At 46.6% G+C, this 24,962-nt stretch overlaps 1 protein-coding gene across 1 annotated transcript in view; it reads right to left on the bottom strand.

The window, feature by feature from the left end:
* Positions 1 to 3,451: 3,451 nt before the first annotated feature.
* RAB30 (RAB30, member RAS oncogene family) overlaps positions 3,452 to 24,962 on the bottom strand; it is a 37,079-nt gene continuing 15,568 nt past the window's right edge. Inside the window, exons 2-5 of the mRNA XM_065729964.1 lie at positions 12,630 to 12,730; positions 11,071 to 11,154; positions 8,362 to 8,545; positions 3,452 to 5,695 (exon numbers count right to left, since the gene is read on the bottom strand). Coding sequence (XP_065586036.1) covers positions 5,445 to 5,695; positions 8,362 to 8,545; positions 11,071 to 11,154; positions 12,630 to 12,722 — 612 coding nt within the window. The 5' untranslated portion in view covers positions 12,723 to 12,730 and the 3' untranslated portion in view covers positions 3,452 to 5,444. The remainder of the gene's footprint in view (positions 5,696 to 8,361; positions 8,546 to 11,070; positions 11,155 to 12,629; positions 12,731 to 24,962) is intronic.

Genomic DNA, 24,962 nt, shown 5'->3' with positions numbered 1-24,962 from the left:
ATCAGAGAACAGCCACGTCCTTCAAAATGTCAATCCTTTCTTTGTGAACAGCAGCTACAACAATTACTACCTACAACAACAAGAGGACAGCTTTGATACAAGGAAACAGAGGGTGGCTTCAGAGCCAAATTGTCACACAGCGTCTCTCACTGGCCTTTCACTTCCATAGAGATAGGACAAGCGGGAATGGCATTAAACCAAAAGAGGGGAGATTTAAATTAGATGTCAGGAGAAATTCTTTACTCACAGGGCAGCGAGGTGCTGGCACAGGCTGCCCAGAGAAGCTGTGGGGGCCAATCCCTGGAGGTGCTCAAGGAGAGGTTGGAAGGTGGGTGGCAACCTGCCCACAGCCCAGAGTTGGAACTGGATGGGTCCTTTCCAACCGAAGCCGTTCTATGATTCTGATACTAGAACTGATTAAGAGTATTTGGCTCCAATGGGTTTTCTGGTGAGCTCTTCTGAATACCAACATTTGGAGAGTTTCCACGTGTGCTCACAAGCAATATAAAGCATCTTTTAGTCCTAACTCAATTACCTCAGAAAGGTCTTCCACTTGATAGACATTGGTGGGAGCACTGGGTACAGGGGTACAGGGTTCTTGGATACTGCAAGCAGCCCTTATTAAAGTCCAGAGCAATCAAGTCTGAGTCACAGATGAATTTTTACAGAGGACTAGACTGAGGAAATCCCAGGAGGAGGACTGCCTCTTCACCTCACGTTTTGAGCTCTACACACCTTTCCCCTTGCACAGAGGACTGTATACCCAGCAGGCCCCACAGCCAGGAGAGGGTTCCTCTATGACAGCATCTCCAAGTCCTGTCGGGCCACGATGGCACCCCCAAAAGATTGTGCATCCCATATGTTTGCTCAGCCTACTTTAACAGCTAGAGAATGTCACCTGATTCCCAAATGAATTCAGTCTCCAGCTATAGAAATTATGTCAGCTCAACATCTCAGCATGATTTATGGTCAGTTCTTCAAGCTGGAAAGACAGGACAAGTGGAAAAGCTGCTGAACAAACAGCAGTCCTGTGGGATAAGGAACAATGCAAAACGCAGTGGGTCTGACTATAACTAATTGCATCCCTTGCCAGCAAAAGCTAGGGAAAGCATGTCGTCCCACTTGTGTACACCCACAATGCTTCTGCATCACTTAATTTCGACTTTCCCTCCTTTCAAATCACTGTCTGCTGTGTCAACCTCTGCCTGCAGCTATTATTACCGATGCTGAAGGAATTCAATAGCCATTAACTGCTAAATGTAGACTAGCGGGAGCCCACTGTCACCGATACAGCTACTTCCAAAAAGACAAACAGCAGCAGCAGGCTCACAGATTGCAAGGGCTGCTTCCCACGTTCCACAGCAAAGAACAAAGCATCTTGTCTGACAACTCGTTACATCTGGTTTTCATTAAATAATGATCACAAAGCCATTTAGCATTCAGCACCAACACATGTCCCACTGCAGCTCAAGCGACTTACCTGTACATCGAACTGAGATGAGAGGCGGGAAGAGGCATCCAATAATTTCCTTTTTTCCATCAAAACTCTTTCCTCTGAATGGCAGATCGGGCATTGGTGTGGGTTTTTTTTTCCCAGCACTTGGTTTCTCATGGGGAACTTGAATGAGAACAGAGGGGAATCACGGCTTCTCCCAGCACACGACAGTAAATGACAAAGGAAGATACTGAAGGAAGTACCTCACAGAGAGTGAGCAGAAGCACAGAACATTCAGTGGTTTACCCAAGATCATCCTGATGGAATCAGCAGCTGAACAGTTATAAGAGAGCTCAGACCATCTTGCTTTGAGGAGATGCTTTGATAAACCATCCCAAACAGGTTTGCTAAAGAGCAAATGAAAACCTGTTAGCCATCCAGCACTGGCTTCTGCTTGGAGCTATTCAATGTGCTAAAACGTTTAAAGAAATGGTTTAATTAGGGGTCTACTCTAAGTACCCATTTTCACCCAGAACTAAGATTACACCATGACTGTGAGTGTATCACCCTGAAAAAGCACCAAAACCTAGCAGCTATGCCAAAAGCAGTGCCATGCTCTCTCGATAGCGGAGAACATTTCCAATCAAATTTGGCCCATCATATCAACTCTGTACAGGTTTTGAACACTCAACCCAGGAAGCATCACAAAGCTTTTACTGACAGCTCTCTCAAAACCCCAGTCATCCAGCTAGGTGCTGGTCAGAGATGGAGAGATGATTGTCAGATAACTGGGATTTGTATTTTTAAGACTCCTCTAATTTTTCAAATCTCTGATCAATCTGCTACAACACACGTTGTCATTAGCAGTTGAAAAAGCTCCTCTTCTGATTGCAGAGCCTTCAGCGGGGCACCAGATTTGAAAATAAGCCCTCAGTGCTGGGTGGAAAGATGGGCTTTATGTCCCAGAGAGATGTTAGAAAGTAGAGAAAAACACTCCTACAAAGGAGCTGCTGCAATGAAACATCACTCCTTGAACCAGTACTGTGTTTGTTAACTGCACAAAAAAAGCCATTTTGAGCTACAGCTTTGGCTTATTACTTTGTAAAATCAAACACATCACCCTTGCTTCCTTTCAATTTCTTAACAGTCTGCATAGAATTAACTTTGAAAGGAATCACTTCAGATTTGTCCCTGGAGAAGTCAGACGCAACATCGGCCCCACCACAGCACTCCACCTCTCTGGAAGAGCACGCTGCTGTCTGGAGGTGGAGGTCTTGCACACAGATTTGCTACTAATAAGAACCAATGCTTGGAGGTTAGGTAGCCAGCCTCCAAAACAGACCCCTACAGCTTAGGAAAGGACCAGAAAAGGGACCTTGCCTTCTGGAAACCCCTGAGAGAAATCTCAAGAAAGCAAGGTTAGCAGCTTCTGCTGTTTGACTGGTTCAGCCATGATGATGTGTTAAAGAGCACAACCCCCAGAAGTGATGCGAGAAGCATTTGAAAATGCATTGATACTGATATTCAATGAGATTTAGCTGCCCAGCTTTGATGGTTTTGGGAGCCAGGCTGAGGAACCCACTGCTATTTCAGTGGGCAGATTCCTTCCTCCTCAACTCACTTGACCAAAGAGCCCTGCCCTTCTTCTCCATTATACACTATCAAGCCCAACATCTGGAGAGTAAGAACTTTTGTAAATTAAACACATGAAATGTTGATTTTTAACTCAAATGTTACCTTACCTGTAACACCCAGAGTCTTGCTATAAACAGCAGCAGCTGTTTTGGAGTTGTGTGGTCTGCACGAGCTCAAATAAGGCCAGATTTGGCCATCTGGGGAATGCTCAAGAGAAATAATGCTCTTCTAAGCCGTACCACACAACTCAAAAGAGCAGAAGCCATGACATCCCCCACATTTCTAAATCCTCTAGATGAAATCATGAGCAGAGACCAAAAAGGACCACTGCAAGCCAGCGTGTCAGGTGATACTGCCCCAACATGGAGTGCTTGCAGCAGCACTTTGCAAAGCGTTACCTCAATGACAAGCAAGATTTGTACCACAGTTTCTACTTCTTCATTTTTAGCATTAGTCACAAAAGAAGAAAGTGACGTAAAATTAGCAAGAAAATATGAAAAATGGCTATATGGCACAACTATCCCCTCTCTCTCAAAGACACATATCACCATTACTGATCAAAGGCACACCATGATACAACCCAGGAAAATGTGAAAATGCATTTTAAAATGCTACTTTTGTTTTTTTATTATTATTTTCAAGAGGAACTTACTGGCAGCTTTTATGTCGATACAAAAGCTCTGTTATAGCCTTCAGTAAATGCCAAATGATATTAAGGTGATTAACTTTAAATTACAGCACATCACAGCCATGTAATTGCCGAGGGAGATATATCCAAATCAGCTAAACTGAACTCAAACTTCTACAGATCATCTTCCACGTGTGCATTCAATATCTTCCAGTTTTGCTTTCAAGTCAGCGTGTCAATTTGCACCACTCGCATATGGCACTAGAGGTGTAATACAAACTTAGTCACAATTCCACTTCAGTTCTGTAGAAAGAAGTTGCCTAAATAGTTACACATAGCTGGAGTCTGAGATCAAGAGCACTAAGCATCAAGTAAATTAAATGACTCTGCAGCCCTGGATGGGAAAGCTACTCTAGCAGAGAGGGGAGGTCAAGAAGATGCCTTCAATAGCTTCTCAGGGAACAGTTCACAGAATCACAGAACTGTAGGGGTTGGAAGGGACCTCCAGAGATCATCGAGTCCAACCCCCTGCCAAAGCAGCTCCCTCGCCCAGGTTGCACAGGTTCCATAAGGTGACCACCAGATGGGTCAGACACAAAGATGCCACCTGCAACCTGCTGCTACTTCCATTTAGCATTAAAAGAAAAGGAAACCTCTACAAAACGGTATGCCTGCCTTTCCAGCAGGACCTTTTATCTACGAGCTTTATTTTTAACCCAGACATATTGCAGGCTGCCACTTCAACTGTGCTCCCTTTGAACCCTCCTGCACAATCAGCGCACTCAAAACATTCTGGTCACGTCTGGTGCACTTTTTCAGTTCCCCCAATAACATTTCCCAGGGCATATTTCACTTTTGGACATTAATTAGTGGAGGGGCATTTTCTTATTTACATGTTTATTATATTTCTGGGAAATCTTTTCATCCTGCAGTGGATACCAAAGAAGCACAGTTGTTTCTCGCTGTGTTCAGGTCTAGAAAAAGAGGTAATGAGATTTTAATGAACAGTGCTTATTAGTGTTGTTTTCCAAATCAGTCCAGGTTACACATTCAGAGGACAGCAATGTGGTAAGACTACGTTTGGTCTATGGAATATTTGCTGAACTGCTAGCACCAAAGGGAGCAACTGAGCTGTATCCACGTCTTCTCAAACTGCTGTTTGGAAATGTTGAGATATATAACCTTTTATTATTATTATTATTATTATTATTATTCCACGTTCATGAAAGTGCCTGTAGATGAGAGACATAACACTATTTCAAACACCTTCCTCCACAAAGACGGTATATACACGCCCCAGGAATTCACTCAGCTGGCAGCCCGGATGATTGCCAGCACAGTCCTGGGTCAGTGCTCATTGTTGTTGTTTTTTCTTTTAAAAAGGAACAAACACGTTGTTCTGTAAGAGACATTTTGACCTCTTCCAAATCTTCCCCGAGAGAGGCTGCTCTAATCTCCCCCAGAAGGAAACGCGATCGCTCATTTTCTGCACCACGTGAAGCGCTCGTGCAACTCTCCTTTCTTCTATCCCACTCCAGAGACTGCAAGAAAAATTAAATTTGAACCACGTTATATTCTGCTACGTTGCCATGCAGCTGGAGCTGTCAGCCTGCCATGCTTCTAGGTCTGCGACCTGACTGCGAGGAAGGAAGTCAGATGGGTCAAGGCGGAATTCCCTCCGAGGAGACGAATCCCGGCGACGAATCTTCGGGGCCCACGGCGGATTGGGAATCACAAGCCAGCTCTTTAATTAAAATTACAGCAAGTCAAATAGCTGATACTTTTCCCCTCTCCTGGTAAGGGGGATGAGACATTGTTCACCAGGGTGTTCTGCCGTGCCTCGCTGATCAGCCGGCAGGCTAAGTCCAGGAAGAGTTTTTCCACATTATCCGACTCTTTTGCTGAGGTTTCCAGATAGTACATGTCCTGCGCCTCGGAGAACTCTGCTGCTCTTTGCTGGGAGACTTCCCTCTTATCAGCTAAATCAATCTTATTACCTGCATTGATAGAAGATCGTAGAGACGGAATTAATTTGACCTTCTAAACAAAATGAGCAGAAGTTCGGGACACTTTGGAACAAGGAAAAGTTTGGTGCTACATTTATTTCCTTTTGGTATTTAAAGGGGGGCTGTAAGAAAGAAGGAGGCAGACTCTGCAGCAGGATCTGCTGTGACAGGACAAGGGGAAATGGTTTCGAACTGAAAGAGGGGAGATTCATACAGTAAGAGTGGTGAAGCATTGGAACAGCTTGCCCTGAGAGGTGGTGGATGCCCCATCCATGGAGATAATCAAGGTCAGGCTGGACGGGGCTCTGAGCACCTGATCTAGCTGTGAATGTCCCTGTTCACTGCAGGCAAGTTGGAATAGATGGCCTTTAAGGGATCCTTTCAACGCAAAGGATTCTCTAATTCCACAGGCACGGACAGTGCTTTGATGAGAAACTCTCAGTGCTCTCCTTTCCAAGTAATTGGTTCCCTGACTCAGGGTCCGGGTTCATTCAATATCAGTTTATTTAATGGAACATGCCCTGTGAACATCCAAGTCAGTCAGCTTTAATTTAGTACCAGTGCATTTGTTTGCTGCTATCAACTGACATTAAAGGACTTCCATTTTAGTGTCTATTGAAAATTCTCCTGTTCTGGCTCTGAGGTGCACTTAAACTGTCAATTACAGCATGTGAGATGCTAAGTGTGATATTCCTCATGTCATTACAAGCTTTAAGGGAGTCTGGTGCAGAAGGTGCTCTCCCAGTTTAATTAAATATCCCTGAGAACAATCTGGTTTGGAGCACGAATAGGCTCAGGGCACTCAGAGCGAGGTGGGGCAGGGAACCATCCCATCCCCCAGAGCTCGTTTTAACAAGGGGTTGATTAATGTCTCCACCCAACATCCAATATGATTATAGCATTACTGACCACTTCAAACACCATCTTTGTGCCATAAATCCATCCTACAAAGACGATAACGAAGCACAGGATAGAGGGGGCTGTGCCAGGTTACTCAGCAGGTTCAGGAGGAAACCTCTCCCAGCCCTGTGCCTGGAGCTGGTGTGAGCACCCATGGGAGAAGGCAGCATTTCCACTGACAATCCACCTCCCACTGCCTTCCTGCCATCCAATATCCCTCTTCTTTTCTGACCAAGCAATTTTTGGACCCCCTCTATGCACTGAAGTTACAAGTTCTAAACAAATTGTCACTCAAAGAAGTTCATGGGTGTTACCACCTTCAAAGTGGGTGCTTATGGCAGTCGTCATTTATATTTTATACAGCAGATGCAGATAATTAATGTAAAGTTCCCTAAAAATTAATGTATACATTTGCTAGTCAGTAATTATTTCTGTGTCATTTGTACATGTGCCACACTCTTCTTTGGAGTATAATGAGTTCCTTGCATGGAAGCTCCTTAAGTCCCAAGGCTCACTTGCAACACTATCAAGGCATGTAAAATTCAAAAGATCTCTAAGGATATGTTGAACATATTTTATAATGCTCTAGATTTTTCTTGTAAACAGGAAACTACTATAGGAAATGATGGCACTTCAGTATGAAACTTCCTGGATTCCCCCAGGTTACACTCCTATTTCTCTTCATACATTCTTGGACATTTACAAGTCAAGTCCTGGACTATCAGGAACAGAAAGCAGAGAATGGAGAAGCATGGGTAAGCAAAATCACCCTCCTTGTAGCAGACAGATGGCCTGAGGTCTGTTTCAGCTTGAACTGAAGCTGCTATAGATTAACATGCCATTCAGTATTTATTTTTAGGGTCCCTAAAATCCATGCAAAAAATACCCAGCTTTCCATCTCTGCTTCACCCATAAATGCTAAGATGCACACAGCTATTGCATCCTGAGCTGGTTCCCACATCTGAGCCAAGACTACTCTGTCCACAGCCATGGGGAGTATCAGCCTGCACACATCAGCAGCTTGAGCACATCCTCAATTACATGGAGAGATCCAAACTGGGAGTCACAAGGGATAAGTTTGCACTCTTAGCTCTGTAGAGCTGCACAACCAACACTCCAGTGCTTTGTGGGACTGACCCATGGGAATTATCCACCTCTGTGTGCAGTAGCATTATGCTTGAGACAGCACATCCAGAGAAGGGCAGCAAGGATGGTGAAGGATCTGGAGCACAAGTCTTATGGAGAGCGGCTGAGGGAACTGGGATTGTTCAGTCTGGAGAAGAGGAGGCTCAGGAAAGACCTTATCACTCTCTACAACTGCCTGAAAGGAGGCTGTGGTGAGGTAGGGGTTGGCCTCTTGTCCCAGGTAATAGTGATAGGCCTTAAGTTGTGCCAGGGGAGGTTCAGATTGGACATGAGGAAAAGTTTCTTCTCAGAAAGAGCGATAACTCATTGGCACAGGCTGCCCATGGGGGTGGTAGGTTTACTGTCCCTGGAAGTGTTCAAGAGCTGTGGTCGCGTGGCACTAAGGAGCACGCTTAGTGGGCACGGTGCGGATGAGCTGACGGCTGCACTACAGACGGTCTTTTCCAACCTTAATGACTCTACACTGTGACAAACAGCTGTAGAGTCCATCAGCACCTCAGGCTCATCCGCAGGAGGAACGACCCACTTGTGGGTACAGCCCTTCCAGCAGAGGCCACCTTTTTGCCCCCAAGCACCCTAGGTGGCAGCTCAGCCCCCTCCTGGCCGCTTACCCACTAGCACGGTGATGACCTTGTTGCTGGCGTACTGCTCGATTTCCCGCAGCCACTCAGGGAGGCAGCGGAAGGACTCCTCGCAGGTGATGTCGTAGGTCAGTATCAAGGCGTTGGCGCTGCGGTAGTAGCTCTGCGTGATGGAGCGGAATCGCTCCTGTCCCGCCGTGTCCCAGATCTGCAGCTTTTGGGATAAATGTGGGGGGGGGGGGGGGGGTGAGGAGAAAAAATGAAATGTAAAGGCACTGCTTTGACCTGAACGCCTTCCGGGTGCACTGCTGAGAAAGTGCTTTGCTCTTCTCCCCTTTGGCTTCCCATCCCCCAGCCCTTTTTTTGTTTCCATTTCTGCCTTTGCAGATTGAAATGCAAGGCACAACGTCAGCCGGCATTGCTGCCGACTTCCCTGCAGTGCTCGTGGGGCTTTCATGGGGACAGAGCTGCTGGCTCTGCTGGGTGCCTGGGTGATGCAGGCAGCAAGTCTCCTCCTGCCCTGTGCTGTGACCCACAGCAGGGTTTGTCCCAGCAGCGACAGGAAAGCCTCTCCTCCAGCTCTGAGAGTAAAGCAATTTAGTCCAAGATGATGCACTGGAGGGTGGAAAACACAGGGCGGACAAAGCTGAGATCTGCAGGCTCACGGAGGGACTCCAGCACGTTTCCTTCAGATGTCCCACCCTGCTGCTGGCTGCCTCCCTTCCCAACGTGACCCCTAACTGCAACTCAGAGGTCACGAGCTGAACCGCTGCTTGGCAAGCCCTCTATGTCCAGAAAAACAACACTCATTTCCCAATATGAATTGAACTCAGGCCGTTTTCCTAACCTGACCCTCTGACAGCTTTTGGTGGGACACCAAAACCACAACATTTCAAAAAGGCAGCAAAGAAAAGCATTCAAAACGAACACATCTCTGCATAAAAGCACACTGCTCTGCTTCAGCTTCTGGTTTTTAAGCACCCCTCTTAAATATGTGGAACTTAAATATGTGGAAGGCTGATTTTCCAGCCAGAACCCTGTGTACTTTGGGAAGAAAAAGTTAAAAGTATTTGAGATTTTTTCCATATACTCAGCAGCCCACAACAGAGGAAGCCTTTTTCTAGCCCAGTTCCAAAGTCAAACTATGTCAGCTACTCATCACAAATACATTAGCCTGAAACAAGAGCCCCATGAGCAGCTTTCAGATGTGGGGTATGAATTTGAAAAAGTACATTTTTGCAGAGAAAGGAATTTGTTGCTGGCTCACAGCTGCTGGCAGCCTTGGGCTTAATCCCTTGGCGTAGCTGTGTTTAAGTGGCACCTGCAGATAAGGGCCACACAAAATCAGAAGTGACATTACTTGCATATGGGATTCAGGTTATCAACGAGTCCCCTTCAAAGCAAATCCACCTCCAAACTCTGCAGATGGAAAAAGTACTGACAACTTTGTTACAGTTCCTGTCCAGTTATTTCCCACAGAAAAATACCTACAGATTGGCCTAGTGGTTTCCCTTAGTAGGTAAATGCTTTGCGTTCATCGAGATCTGTGAGCTCAAATGTACTGCTTTAGTGTAACACTGGAAATCAAAAGTGGCAGACGGTTTGTTGCTGGCCAGGGATGACTCCACCTGCAGAAAATCCAGTTACCTGGATGTTCACTTCCCGAGAGGCAGCTGATGCTTCCCTGTGCCCAACATTTTATACATACATTCAGCTTCCAGCACACAGGGAAGTGCAGTAAGATCACAGGTGCAGGCAGCAGAGCTGTGTGTTTGTAGCAGCGAGGATGATTATTGGTGACTGGCACTGCAATTACTACCACACTTGTGCAGTCTCTCAGAGCATACACTGCACGTGTATTTGGTTCAGTCAGAAATGATCAGATAGATCAAAAGCCCCTAAAGGCTGTCTGGGGGTACCTACCAGCAAGCAACCCTTAGTAGTCTCCCATATGAAATAGCCTGCATGCTACTCACGCTAGCAAGTCCCTCGCCACTGACATTCCAAAGCAATTTTAAAAGCTAAGAAGTATTTTCCCCAGAAATTCATTTATATGTAAGTCTGAAGACCTTGGTGCATGGCTCTCCTGGATCCCAGAGGCTTTGCAGGAGATGCCACCTGGCACAGAGGCACTGATGGCTCGGGCACAGCTCCATGAGCTCACAGAAGTGCCTCACTGCACTGAGATGTCATTTTTTCCACTCCATGCTGTGAGTCATCCCCGCTTTTCCTGCTCGTTAAATGTTTCTTCTCCCTAGTGCTGCTTGGTCAGAAAACCTCATCTACAAACTCACTCCCTGCCTGCACCAATGCAAGAGGCAAACAGGAATCCTTCTGCCTTCCAGCAAGACCCAATGCTGGTGACTTCTGCTAACTTCAGCCTTTCAAAACCTGGACCTCAGACAGAAGCGAAGCTGATGGGGTTCCATCAGCAGCGGGCAGGACACACAGATGGAGGTTCATACTTCTCTCAAAGGACTTGAACACCAGACAGGTACCATCTCAATGCCTACTGAGCAGGGACAGAGCTTTGCAAGACCTCCCCTCTCCATTTTCTCCCTTACAGTAGGTTCACTGTTACGATCCTGATGAGAGAGGTGCAAATACTGTATCACACAGTATGTCTGGAGCCATGACATGGAGCCCTACAGCCCACGGACCTTCTAGCAGCAGGAGGGCCGAAGCAAGAAAGCCGAACTATCATGCCACCATGTGAATTTATAACCATCATGTTCCTACCTTTACTTTTTCACCATTTATCTCCACAGTTTTAATCATAAAGTCAACCCCAATCGTGGCTCCTTGGCCTGGTGGGAAAAGCCCCTGAAAGAAAACAGTTTTGTTGAAGTTCTGTAGCAATGCAAGACTCCCTGCCCCTCCCTTGCCCAGTTCCCCCAACACTTATTTCCACCATTTAAACAAAACACCCTTGAAGGAGCTGCACTGAAAGGTGCAACTGCTTTCTTTGCTGCCCCAGGCAGTGGGGAGAGAGTCCAGAGAGCTCTGCATGCTGACCCATCCCCACTGCAGCCACTGGGAGAAGCCACAAAATCCACTGCCACCTCTCACGGGAAGTGAACAAAAAATGACATCCCCCCAGCTTTGAATTTGGGGTGGTCCTGTGTGGAGCCAGGAGTTGCAGTCCCTTGTGGGAACCTTTCAACTTGAGATATTCCGTTACTCTATGATGCACAAAGGGAAAAGGAGAGGGGAAAATCCCTTCTGCCTCTTCTCAGTGCACAGAAGAAATGGAAAGGTTTCTGATCCAATTTTCCATTGCCTTGAAAGAGATGAGAACCTGAAAGGAGTGCCTAGGGCATCTGCAGCAGCACCCAAGCAGCTGGATCCTGCTCCCAGAGCACAGCCTGCAGCTGGAAATTCTCAACTTCCAGAAAGGAAGACAGCCAACCAAACAGAACTAAGCAGAGCTTTTTCATTTCTGGTGTCCCAGCTTGCAAAGCTGTGTTGGTTTTGGGGCACAGCCATCCACTACGGCAGCAACAATGCTGCCAAAGTGCGAAGAGTAGCAGCAGTAGATTTTGCAGTTAACCCTTCTGGTCTGACCAGCTTCGTTGCCATCAGCTAGTACAGGCAATCAGAGTGCATGTTTAACGTTATTAGCTTTAAAACAAAACAAAAAACCCCCCATAACTTGTATTTTAGAGCACATCATGCAAACTGAGTTGACATTACAGACTCCTGATTCCTTCCCTGCTGTTCTGTCACCAAAAAAGCAAAGACAGTCCTCCAACCTTTGCACTTTCAGCAACCAGGCAGGTATTGTCTCACCAGCCCCCACTGATACTAAAAGGTTTTTGGGAACTGCTGTATAAGCCAGAAACACAGGGAGCACAGATTTTTTGCCACAAGGCCTCATTTTCCTGCCAGCACCATTTCTCACCGCTTCAATTCATTAAGTGCCCCCATTAACTCTTCAGGTGTAAACCCTAAAGGGTGTCTGATGTTAACAGCAGACCACGGGCTGATGGATAGCCCGGGATTCAGATTAATTAATCGCCTACTGATGGTCAGTGCTAGAGGGAGCTCAGTGCAGCAGCTGCTTGGCCTAACCTAGAGGGATGAGAAAGTTCACGGAGAGAGCATCAGAAGGTCCTTACAGCTAAAGCCCCAGCAGGACCACGTACTGCACCAGGCACGGCTGTAATCCTCATGCTGATACCTCACAGTGGGTGACACAGGGCCACAAGCATGGACAACAAAACCTGAGGAAATGCAGTGCTGCTGGAAACACCCATGCTCCCACCCAACGCCCCGCATCAGCAGGTGCCCAGCCTTACCTGGGTGAAGCGTCGCACCAAGCAGGTCTTCCCCACACCGGCGTTGCCAATTAAAACAATTTTGAAGAGGAAATCATAATCTTCCATACTCATTTACGCAGCTGCAAGAGAGGGAGAATGACAAGTGTGAACCAGAGTGGTGGCTGAAGCGGTGTGCTCACGTTGGCTGTGCAGCTCTGCTGAGGGACAGCTCTGACTTTTGACTCCTTCCCGCTGGGGGAAACACTCTTCCTTTCCCACTGGACTTTATTCCTCCAACTATCACAACAAAGGTCTCCTCAGCACGTGCACACTCTGTAGATAAGGGACACAGGGCTGTCCTACGCTGGTGGCACTGCACAGGCAGAGTCCATGCAGCTCCAGCAACGTCACCGTGTTGCTTCAGCCAGCTTCTGGTTTCCGTGCCATCCTGTGAGTCACTGGTGCTGCCTTCAGCCCAGGGCACACAGAGCTGGGATGGGAAGGGGGGTTGGGGGCGGACAGGGAAACTGGATAAAAGTAAAACCAAAACTTGGTGAGAACAGCTTGGCATAAATGTCAAATGGGAGGAGGAGAAGACAGAAGAGGTGAACGCAGCACACCCACAAGAATCCCTGTGCAGCCCCTTACCTGGATGCTCACACTGGGATTTTGGCACTGTCACAGGGCTGCCTACATGGGGAAGACCTACAGGGCTTCCTTTGGTCACTGAAAGCATGGGAATGTCCAAGCACAGATGCAGGGCTTGGCCAAGCAAGCGATGCCAGACCCACAACTCTTCTCCAGTGCACCCAAGGGTGCTGCTGGAGCCATGGACAGAGAAAAGGGTTTTCTAGAAAATGCAGGTATTGCAGTCGGTGGCAAAAACCTGTCCTCAAGATAACAGCATAGAAGACTTTGGTAAAGGGACAGGTCCACAGCCCGGGTTGTGGTGTCTGAGTGTGGTACCCAATCTACTGGCACACTGAGGTTGTGGATGAGGAGATGGAGCCAAAGATGGGAAGCATGGGGGATGGAGGGTGGTGAGAAAAAAAGATTAAAAAAAAAGAGAATTAGGGAATTGTTGTTCTCTGTCAAACCCCATATAGCTCACAAGGCTGAGTCAGCCTGACAGAGCACAGCATCACCTGATGGACCCAGAGGCCGGCAAGGTGAAAGACCAATGCATCTGCTCCCTGTTAGTGTGACCCCTGGCCTCTTCAGGAGCCTAAAAAAAGGCTAAGCACCCCAGTTAGTGACTAATGATCTGCATCACGCCGGCGGGCAGCCAGGAGGGTGCGGCTGAGTCACTGCACGGCCACGTCACCACTAAGCTGGAGCAGCCCTGAGGATGCTCCGACCACACCTTGCTCCAACACCCAGCGGTGGGACCTCAAAAAGCAGGCCTCCAGATGCTCTCTGTTTGTTTCCCGGGGCTGCTATTTCATATGAGAGTTATCCAGGCTTTATCCAGGCTTCCCCTCGATAATGCAGTGTTAAGAAGGTGTCGATGCTCCTCTTCTAATCAAGGCTAAGGTATTGCTCCCAGCTTTCAGAGCAGCCAGCACAAAGAAAAATGTGATCATCTACTAAAAGCTATTTCAAGACCGTCCAGACTTACTCAGCACTGGATGATTATCCCTGGGATTCTTCAAATCCCAGAGGGCATTGCTACCCTGGAGCGATTTCGTTCATATTACTTGTATTCCAAACAACCCAACATTCAAATTTATCTTATCAGGATCCTTAAAAATAAACTTCCTCTGCAGATTTTTGAGCTCAGAAAGGCTAAATGGTTCAGACATGGCCCAGAGTTATGTCTGATCCCCTTCGTTAGGTTCCAAGATTAATCATATGTGATAATGACCCCCGAACCGGAGCTGGAAGAGAAGCCAGGGAGGTAAAACAGTGTGATGAGGAGATTAAATGCCAGAACTGAAGAGATTAGGGTGGGCCTGGAAGAATTGGAGGGGAGAAAAAAAGGACAAAGAAGAAATCCAGAGCGGGGCTGAGGTTGCCCATCGCTCCCCTACATTCCCCACCTACAAGGACTGGTGTTCCTATGTGCACACACACTGAGCTATCAGTCAGCACTGAACACGAAAACACTGCAGCAGTTTCCCTTACGAAATCTTCTCCTTTACAGCCCAAACCTTTCAGCCCAGTGACCTTTCCTGCTGACTCAGCTGCACGCAACGCTCTCGCTCCCTAGGGAAGATCTCTCAATCCCTGCCTGCTCTCGGCAATACATCACACATTACTTTTATTATTATTTAAAGCATATAACTCTTTTTTCTTCTTTTTCTTTTTTTCCTATTTTCTGTTCTTTTCTGTTTTCTTGTGTTTGCAGGCACAGGGCTAAGCCTTGCATCACTGTTCTGCTTTAGGGCACTGGGGCAGCAGCTAAAAGGAAGGGGTGGGATATTCATCTGCGCCTCGATGAGCCTTCCCCACCCAGCACATCTGTTTAAACCAACACTCCAATCACAAACCCAGCCAGAAACAAGCCCTGTGATGGCATGAACCAGTGGGGTCCAACAGTCCTTCCCCCTTCACCCAGGGTCACACCTACAGAAGCCATTCTGTATTCATGGTCAGCAGGATCTGACCCTCTGCTTTACCCTGTCATGGGCTCTTCGTTGCCTCTAAATGTAAAACTGCACAGGTGATGGAGGAGATACACTCCTATCTGCTTTTGTTCACAAGGCAAGTAGTTTCTCTGTAGCAAACACATGCTTTCGGGAACATCATTTCCACACATTTTAGTTTATTCCCCAGTGTGATGTCCTCTCCCTGAATTTGCTCTGCTTATTTTCCTTGGCCCACTTCAGTTTACTTCACAGTGTTCACCACTGCCCTCCCTACCACCTGAAATAATTACTTTATCTTTTTCCACCCTTTACCTTGGATGGGCACAGAGGGCCATATCTCTGAGTGGCTTTGACCACAGAATCACTAAGATTGGAAAAGACCTCAGAGATCATCCAGTCCATCCATCCACCTCCCATCAATATTTCCCCACTATATCATGTCCCTTAGTACATCTGAACGTTTCTTGAACACCTCCAGGGATGGTGACTCCAACTCTCCCTGGGCAGACCATTCCAGCACCTGACTGCTCTTTTGGAGAAGAAATTTTTCCTAACATCCAACCTGAATGTCCCTTGGGTGCAACCTGAGACCGTGCCATGCTCAACCTCTTTGAGTAACAAATAAATGGAAGAAACACAGGACAGAGGATCAGAAACCATCTGGGAAGTATTAATGGCTCTGAAGTGATTGGGTTCTCCTTCAAATGGAGGCAACTTCTACCCTGCACGTCCCTCACCAGCTTTCACAAGCCTCTGTAGTCCCTGCCCAAAACACGCAAGTATGAATGAGGTTTCGTGATGAAACATCTGGCACTTCTCTCTTGATTCCTTTGCTTGAGGATAACTCTTCATCTCTAAGCCTGATGAGGGCAGACTCTATGATGGTTTTGCCCGTGTTGTTTTGGCCCACAAGAAGAAGCATTAGGACTTCAGAGGAGCAAGACTAACTCGGCTGACCTCAAGGTGTGCCAACCTCTGCACACCAGATCACCAGATAACGCATCCTCAGGGAACGTGAGCCTCCATCTGAAGCCAAAAATCTCTTATGTCTGAAAGAGTGTTTCAACACCTCTGTTTAAGAAGAACAAAACAGAAACAAACTTCATGTTTCTCCACTCCTGAAGAATCTCATTTGTCCCTTCTGAGTTGCAGAGGCTTTTGAGCCCATGCTCACCTCTCGTGGATTATCAATTCCCACAGCCTCAGGAGGTGTCAGAAGGTTTCACTGGCACATTCCACTTACCAGCCATGGCTGGGGAGCACTGGCCCCAAATCAGAGTAGGCCTAGTGCCATGCACGGTCATGCATGACTATACACAGCCAGTTCAGTCCACACTGCAGAGGCTTCTCCACATTTAGGAATAAAAACTGAAACTGAGGCACTAGATGAAGCCAATAACCCCAATAATATGCATTCCAGTCTTACCTACCTTTCAACCCCACGGTATGTGTTAATAACCTACTTCAATTAGATGCAGAGGATCTATAGCTATAGCTAACCACTAGGGCAGGGTGCATTTTGATGTATTTATACAACTCAAAGAACAAAGCTCTTCATCATCCAACAGCCATAAACAAATTTACCTAAATAACTGAAGTTCAAACAGCAGCAATTATGTGTACAGATATCACACTGAATGCACATGCTGTATAAGCAAGGAAATTCACTGCTAAGGCTAAGATTTCAAGCAGAAAATTATCCCTTGCGGGCCAGAAAATTGCAGGGGACTCAGCTCTGGACATGCTGCTGCATTACATAAGGCAGGATAAAATATTTCCATTTCCAGAGCACCTGCCAGCTCAAGCAAGTTCCTGTGCCTGCCAAGCACAAGCCCAGCTCATGTCCTTCTGAGAAGCAGAAGCCTGGATCTCCTCCTGTGCCCTTGCCCACATTCCTGTCTCCTCACCACAAGGCTGAACTTTCCTTTCACTCAAATAGAAAGAATTAAGAGAGATTTCATTCCCATTAAAGCTAGCTGTGTCACAGCCCTGCTCTGTGCTGGTGGCAGCAAAGCTGCCTGCAGGTGGGATCCACACACTTGCTTATTTGGGACCTTTAAACTCCAGGGACATCTTTCCCAAATCCAAAGAGACAGATTTATTGCGTGCACGTGGGGCTGCACAGCCTGGCATTTCCCATCTCCTGCCATTACACTTGCTGTTCCAGGGGAATAGCATGTAGCTGCCTGCACACTGCCAATCCTTAACGTGCCTCTACACCAAGGTCAGTCCCTCACGTGCAGAGAGAAGGTTCTGACTGCAGAAATTCCATACCTTGAAGTGTGATTTCTCAGCCAAAACACAGATGTATATATTCCACGCATGCGTTAGCTACTACATAAAGCACTTCTGTGCTAGGCTTGCCGTGCACTTGCCACCACTAACGAACTCTGTCCCAGTAAGTCCATCTGATGTTCCCAGGAGGCATTAAGCTGCCATACACAGCACAGAGACGTGCAGGGCTGCCCTGCACTCTCAGCCCCATCAGCACTGCATACAGAGTTTCCAACTGGAAAAACTAGTGTACTGTGAAAACCTCAACCCTACCCGAGGATTCTGTTTGGAGAGACTCCTGTTCCTCACGCCTTTGTTCAGGATATTTCCTCTCACAGAAACCAAGTGAAATAAGTGGCATGTCCAAGCTCTCGTGTCTTACAGATGTTTCTGTAATCAATAAAAATACTAAAGCTGAGGGGTTTTGCATCACTCACTGCAGAGCACACAGCTCTCCCCCTTACCACTTCTGCCATGAAGAACTTGCAGCTTCCTGAGCTATTTCAATTGGGTCATACATTCCTTGGCCTCAAGAAGTACGTGCAAGTAACACCCCAGCCAGTGACTTATGTCTCACTAGGTAAATCCAGTACCAATATCATTCCTTAGAAGAGGCCAGAGCAGGAGCTCTGCTTCACTGGGCAGATGCTCAGGAGAGCAGGATGCTCAGATGCCCATGCTCACAACACCAGAAGGCCCAGGTCTGGCACAGCCCGTGAGCAGATACCAACTTCACCCACTTCCACAGACAACGAACTGTAGACTAACCTCTCCATCTGCCCTTTCTGCTTAATGCTCTAGGTTGCAGGTCTCACATTAGGAGCAATTTCTGGATTTTCATGCACTCTTGTTGTTCCCTAATGGCAAAAAGCCTCTGTGTAGATGATGTCCAGTGCAGAGTGAAGTCTTGTATTTTGGATTGCCTTGACCCAAGTGCAACACCTTCCACTTGGCCTTGCTGCACCTCGTTAGGTTCACAAGTCCACTTTTCCAGCCTGTTCAGGCCCCTCTAGATGGCATCATATCAACTACACCTCTCAGCTTGGTGTCATCTGCAAACTTGATCCCATCACCTATGTCACTACCAAAGATATGGAAGAGTATAACTCCCAGTACAGACCCCTGGAGAACCACTCATCACTGGCCTCCACTTGGACATAGAGCCATCACTAACAACCCTCTGGCACTGACAACAGCCTCCCAAACAAATCCTTACCCATGGAACAGTCCACCCTTCAAATCCACCTCTCTCCAATTTAGAGACAAGGATGTGGTGCCCCATCATGTCAGACGCTTTGCAGAAGTCCAGGTAGATGACATCAGTTGCCTTCCCTCTGTCCACCAATGACATCACTCTATGATAGAAGGCCACCAGATTGGTCGGGCACAGTCTGCCCTTGGTGAAGCCACGCTGGCTGTCTCAAATCCCCTGCTCATCCCTCATGTGCTTTAACGTCTTCCGGGGTGCTCTGCTGGCACCAGCAACAAAAGTGGGATTCATGTACTCCATTAATCACTTTTTGTTGGGTGGTTGAAGGATGGGTGGTGCTTGAGTTGGGGACATCACTGAAGATCTCAGTCTCACCAAAGGCTCTTCAGGAGAGATCAGACAAATCAGTACCTGTGGTCCAGAATCCCCACTTAAATCTCTCATCCTCTGAAAAGTTGATTCTTCTTTTTTTTTTTTTCTATCACCTTCACTTTCAACACTCTTTGGCATTAGGAATGGCCACAGAAATGCATGACCCCTCACACAGAAAATAAGTTATTTTCCACCATATTTGAGGACAGAACTGTTCATGATGATGCTCCTCACACAAACAGATGAACTCATCTAATTTCTGCATTACTTCAGAAAAATCACACACATACTACTCGAAAATTAAAAAAAAAATTACAAAATAAATCATTTCTTTAAGACTGAAAAAAAATGCTGATGTGTGCGCCAGTCACTCCGGAGACCAAACTGTGCACTGCACTGCAATGCATTTTTGCATGGAAGAGGTTAAAGAATCAGCCAGCACAGCAGACAGGCTGACTTCCAAATGTGGAAAAATTGCATTGCCAGAAATCCAGCCCAAAAATGCTGTTTTAACCACTCAAAACAGCAGCCTCTTCCCAAATGAAAAAAAAATTTTAAACCACAGCCAAGAATTAACTGGATCACGCTTTGCATGGAAAAGCCAGGAAAGCTTTGTGCATCCAGCTCTCTGCAACAGGGATCAAAGCTGTCCTTCACAGAGCTGTAATTTGGGCAGCTGCCATTCCACCACAGGTAAAGCAAAGGGAAGAGTAGCAACAGCAGCTATGTTACCCATGTCTGGGAATTCCCAAGGGAAACAGCCTTCAGTGTGGTGATACCAATGGAGGAACGATTCAATTTTGATGCAGAAGAAAGGTATGTGGGTACAACACAAAGAAATCCCAAGGTGCATTTGTTCAGGGGGTTGGCACGGGTGTGAACAGCATCACAGTTACACGTGGATATGTTGTCACAGGGTGACAACATTCCCATTAAACATGTGATGGATTAGATTGTTTGACAGCAGCATTCTTGATAAGAGAAAGCTACCATAACTAAAGATCTGGATATCTACAGGAACATCAAATGAGGTCACAAATGCAGAAGTGCTGTGTTTACTGTTAACCAATGACAGAAGTGCCATAACTGTACTGTGAAATATGACACTTTCCTGCTCAACCTTCTCTAGGGAACCTGCTTTATGCAAGGGTTGGACTCTGTGATGATCTTCAGAAGTCCCTTCCAACTCCTATGACTCCATGACATCAGATGGCTTTGTGTTATAAAAGCACGTCCAAGAAAACTTTCTTGAGTTTTAAAGACAATGACATAACTGCCATTCATCACTGGGTTTTGTTTGTGTCAGAGATTGTAGTGTGACTTGTTTTTAATTGCTAATAAGTTTTTGTTTCATAAGATGTTTATGGTGATAATATGTTTGTTTTTTTAATAATAATAATAAAAAAGTTATTTTAACCTCTTGATTTCCACCAACCTGTGGTTTACATCACTTCTCCATCAAACCCAGTAGCAGTAAATTAAACTTCATCTAATCTTGCTTTCACATGTGGCTGAGAGCATTTACTTGCTGTGGCCTGGGCTGCAGGCTCCACGGTGCAGTCAGCTCCTGTGCCATGCTCTTCCATGCCACTCATGTCATGCCATGCTGTGCCAAGCCACCAGCAAGGCCACTCTGGGCCAGCACAATGGTATCCCACAGTTTGCAGGACTTCCACTGATCTGATGGCAATGCTCTGCCTGATATCTCCTCTGCCACTCCTCCCAGTTTTGCACCACTCCACTGATCATTGGGCCCTGGGCTTGGCCAACAGGACAATTCACCTTGCTGTCTGCCCACCCAGCCCATACATCAACAGCTTATCTATGGGGCTCTTAGAGATGTCAGTTTTAAAGGCCCCACTGATGTCTATGCAGACAATATCCACTGTTCCTCCCTCACCTACCAGGCCTGTAGTTTCATCACGGAAACTTAGCAAGTTGGTCAAGTGTGACTTCCACCTAGTGAATCCATGCTGACTACTCCTGGTGTTCTCTCATACTTAGCTTGTCTGGAAATGGTCTCCAGGATTAGCTCTTTCAACAGCCTCTCAAGGACCAAGGTGAGGCTGACCAGCCTCTAGTTCCTTGGCTTCTCATTCTTGCGAAGCAGAAGTGACACTCTTGTATTTCCCCAGACTTTGGGCAACTTCTTCCAGTTGTCATGATCACACAGATGTCCACCTCAGAGAGACAACAGGACCCTGATCTTTGCTGAGGACGAGCTTCACCAACCTCTACTGGGAAGAAACAACAATTCAGCAACACTCCGAAGGCAAGACAAGGCATCATTAAAAAGCTTTGGTAACAAAAACAGAAATTTGGGGTCATGGTAGGTAAATGGAAGATCTTTGCCTATTTCAGCAATCAAAAAGCTATCTGCTGTAGTAAGATGAAAGTTTGCCACTTGCTTAGATCAGACAGCAGGATCCACAAAAAGCTTGGGCTCCTGGATCAGTTGTTCGGGACAGATACACCTGACTTACCAGTAACATTTCCAAGATACAACAATAAATCATCAATATCAGCAGTAAGGGGAAGAAGAAATAAGCAAGAAAACAATCCTCCTTGATGCCACACTTCATCCACTGGGTTACTGTTATTAACATTCAGACAGTTACACCTCCTGAGGAGCAGACAGTATCCTGCTACTCATTTCTGCTAGGTTCAGTCTGCATCCTGTATCACCAGATCTCAGAAGAGGAGATGTGTTCCCTCCCACTAGAGTTACAAGCAGCAAGGCTCAAAGCCAAGACTGCAAAAGCCCAAGACACTGCAGCTGCAGTACAATCCATATTAAAAATAAATAAATCAGGTTTCTCTGGAAAAAAAAAAATAAATACACTGCATCCTCCTTATTTGAACAGCTAACACTTCATGGAGGAGCTTGACTCCTAAATAACATCTCATACATTTTGTCACAGCCCAAAGAGCTATGTCAGCCTTCCCAAGGGCTTTGCTGCATTTTAACAGAATATTTCCAGAATGTAATACTTTTTGAACATGAAGTGATGGAGGAGTACAATAAAATAAGAGTTCCAGACCCCTGTTAAGATGGCAGAGACAATGCAATAGCATCAGTTACCAGAAGCAATTCATAACCCTCAGTCATTTCCACCCAGGAAGCACATTTTACCTGCACCATCGTGTATGTTCTTGCACACACAAACCTCTGCTTCGTAACTAAACCACATGTCCAGCACAAGCATTTTCCCCTCAAAAAATGCTCCCATTTGACAACAAACCTTCAGCTGAGCTGATAAGGAATACACAGGCAGCTGTGCACTTATGCAAAGAAAGGCTCCAGAATATTTTTAACAGCAAGAATCTGCCAGAGCAGCAGATGTTTCAGGAAAACAAGTTGTTCAGAGAGGGAAGAAAGGGGAAAAAACAGAGAGCTGGGCGTAATTTCACAACTGGTTTAAGCTGATTTAAGCCATGCTGCCTCCAAGGGAAGGTCCTAGCTATCCCCAAGTCCTTCCAGCTGCGACTCAATCCTGGGAAGGATTCTGGGGATGAGAGCAGAATGAGATCTTACCCAGCGCAGCTCTAGGCTTCAGGTGACTTCATGGACCCAAATGGCACTGGGATCCCAGGGACAAAGGACAGGCAGCAGCTCCTGAATGTAGGAGAAGACTTTTGGGATCACCAGGTGCAGCCATCAACCTGACCTAAGAAATCCACCACTGAACCACATCCCTTAGGCCCCATCCACGTGTCTCTTAAATATCTCCAGGGCTGAGACTCCACCACTTCTCTATTCATTTTCTGGCCAAATTTTAGCAAACGTGTGGGCAGCTCTCAATGCCGCTCAGACGTTCAGATGGTATATGGGAACTGCTGAATCATGGCCTGAACCACTGACTGATCACCTGAGACAAATCAGCCACGGGGGGCACAGGTGAAGGCAATGCACCTGTGTGACCAGAAGGGGTGGAGTCTGGCTCCACCTCTCCCAGACCCCATTTAAGGGCTGACCACCACCAGGGAAGGATCTCTTGTTGGAGATCCCTCTCTAGTGGAGTCATCTACACACCTTGACCATCGTAAAGGTGAGCCTTTTCTTTTCTGGTAACTTGTGTACCACCTGTATAAAGCCATACGGAAATGTACCGTCCTCCGTGCTATTCCATCTGAATTCCTTTCTTTAGAACTATTCGCTCTACAGACAGTGACAGTGCTTTTCACGTATCCAAATGCACCTCTGAGTTGCAGTTACCCATCCATGGTGGCTGGCTGCAATTCAAGAGCCTCTAGGGGATTAAACATTAAAAGAAAACCTCGAAAGTGAAAACCAGCTCGCAGTGGAAGCCTTCAGCTTCTGATCTCCCACCTGTGCAGACGTTGTTCTAACAGCTTCTGACCAGTATCCTTCCAAAGGGGAAGGGTCCTTCAGCCTCATTATATAGAGCTGGAGCAGCGAGTGGTACCTTGAGGACAACAGCATGCAGAAGCCCACAGCTCCAAGCTTCTTGTGTGTGTGTGCACATGCTGAGTACAGCACCTGTCATAGCAGTCTGGCCCTTATAAATCGTGTCTTCACCTCTGCTCCCAAGCTCAGCTTCTCCCCATCTCCAGCCACCCAGGTAATAAATTATTGCAGAGATTTGCTGATAGAGTTTTGCATTTGCAGAGAACAAGGCGTCACAACTGCAGCTTCTGCAGCAACAGTACTCACTCTCTGGATGCTATCAGCATGTGACAGCCCTGTGACATAGCCCAAGCTCTTCCAAAGCACAGCATGTGAACTCCCTCTGCTCAATGGTTTATTTCTATCACACACAATCTCCCAGGGCTACTCCAACAGAGATACTGCTGGGCTATGTATAAAAATCAACTTAAAATTCAGAAATCATGCTTTCCTGATCCTGATCTCCTGGCAGCAACCCACTGAAGTTTTGACCTCTGTGGAGCTAATATTAGGAAGCAGAAAAATCATTTATGTCTTTACTTACAGCCAACAGGAGGCAGCCCTCTGTGGGCACCAATGCCCACACAATGCCTGCAGCCTGGGAAGAGCTGCCACTGCCCAGAGACAGAGCTCACACCAACACACAGCCACAGAGATGCTGGGTGGCACATCAGCTCCGTGTGTGTGACCATTTTTCTCTATTCCTTAGCAACAGAACAGCCCTGGGGGATGTTTTTTCATGTACTATATTGTCAGGGTTTTTTTTTTTGTTTTTTTTTTTTTGCTGTTGAATCTCTATTTGGCACCCTGGGGAAATTCCTCAGCAGAAGATAGCAATTTTTAAAAGAGAGGATAAATACTGGCACTCAATGATCCTTATGGGTGCCTTTCCAACTTGGGATAACTCTTATGAATCACGGAATTATCAATATCCCCAGCTTTCTCTGGCTCCCAAGCAAACGTGCAATAAAATGCTGCCTAATCTACATGAGAAAAACAAATAGATGTTTCCCAACTCAGTCAGCAATGTGGCTTTAAAAAAAAATTAATCATAGGAAGGAAGGATAAAGAAATCACATAGCTCTGCACTTTCATTGGTTGTCATGGCAAAAGAAAATCCCCAACTCTCTGACTTGTGCATTTTGGAGGAAAGGAAACAACAAAAATGCCTTTTTTTTTTTTAAGCTAGAAGGGAATGTTTTCCTACTAACTGCTCACAGACCCAGGCACTCAGCAAACCCTGCACGGCCAGCAATGCATTCATCTTATCAGAGCAGAATTTCTGAGGTGAGCAGAGGTGGGAGCTCCTTTGGCTGCAACTTCAGGAGCAGGCCCCCAAGAGCTGGCTCCTTCCAGCTTGCTGCTCTCCATCGCCCCTTTCACCACCACAGCCTCTCCTGCCCATTTTATTCACAGCCCTTCCCCACCTGTAAGCCTTCCTCTGCACTCTGCTCCAGCCCTTTGTCTGGGAGGACCCTGAGGGATCATGTTTGTTATAAGCTGCTGGAAGTGATGCTCCT

Source organism: Cyrtonyx montezumae, unplaced genomic scaffold (genome assembly GCF_038088225.1).
Source record: "Cyrtonyx montezumae isolate F1298 unplaced genomic scaffold, pur_monq_1.0 scaffold_12, whole genome shotgun sequence".
NCBI lineage: Eukaryota > Metazoa > Chordata > Aves > Galliformes > Odontophoridae > Cyrtonyx > Cyrtonyx montezumae.
This window is presented reverse-complemented; position numbering and strand designations above follow the sequence as displayed.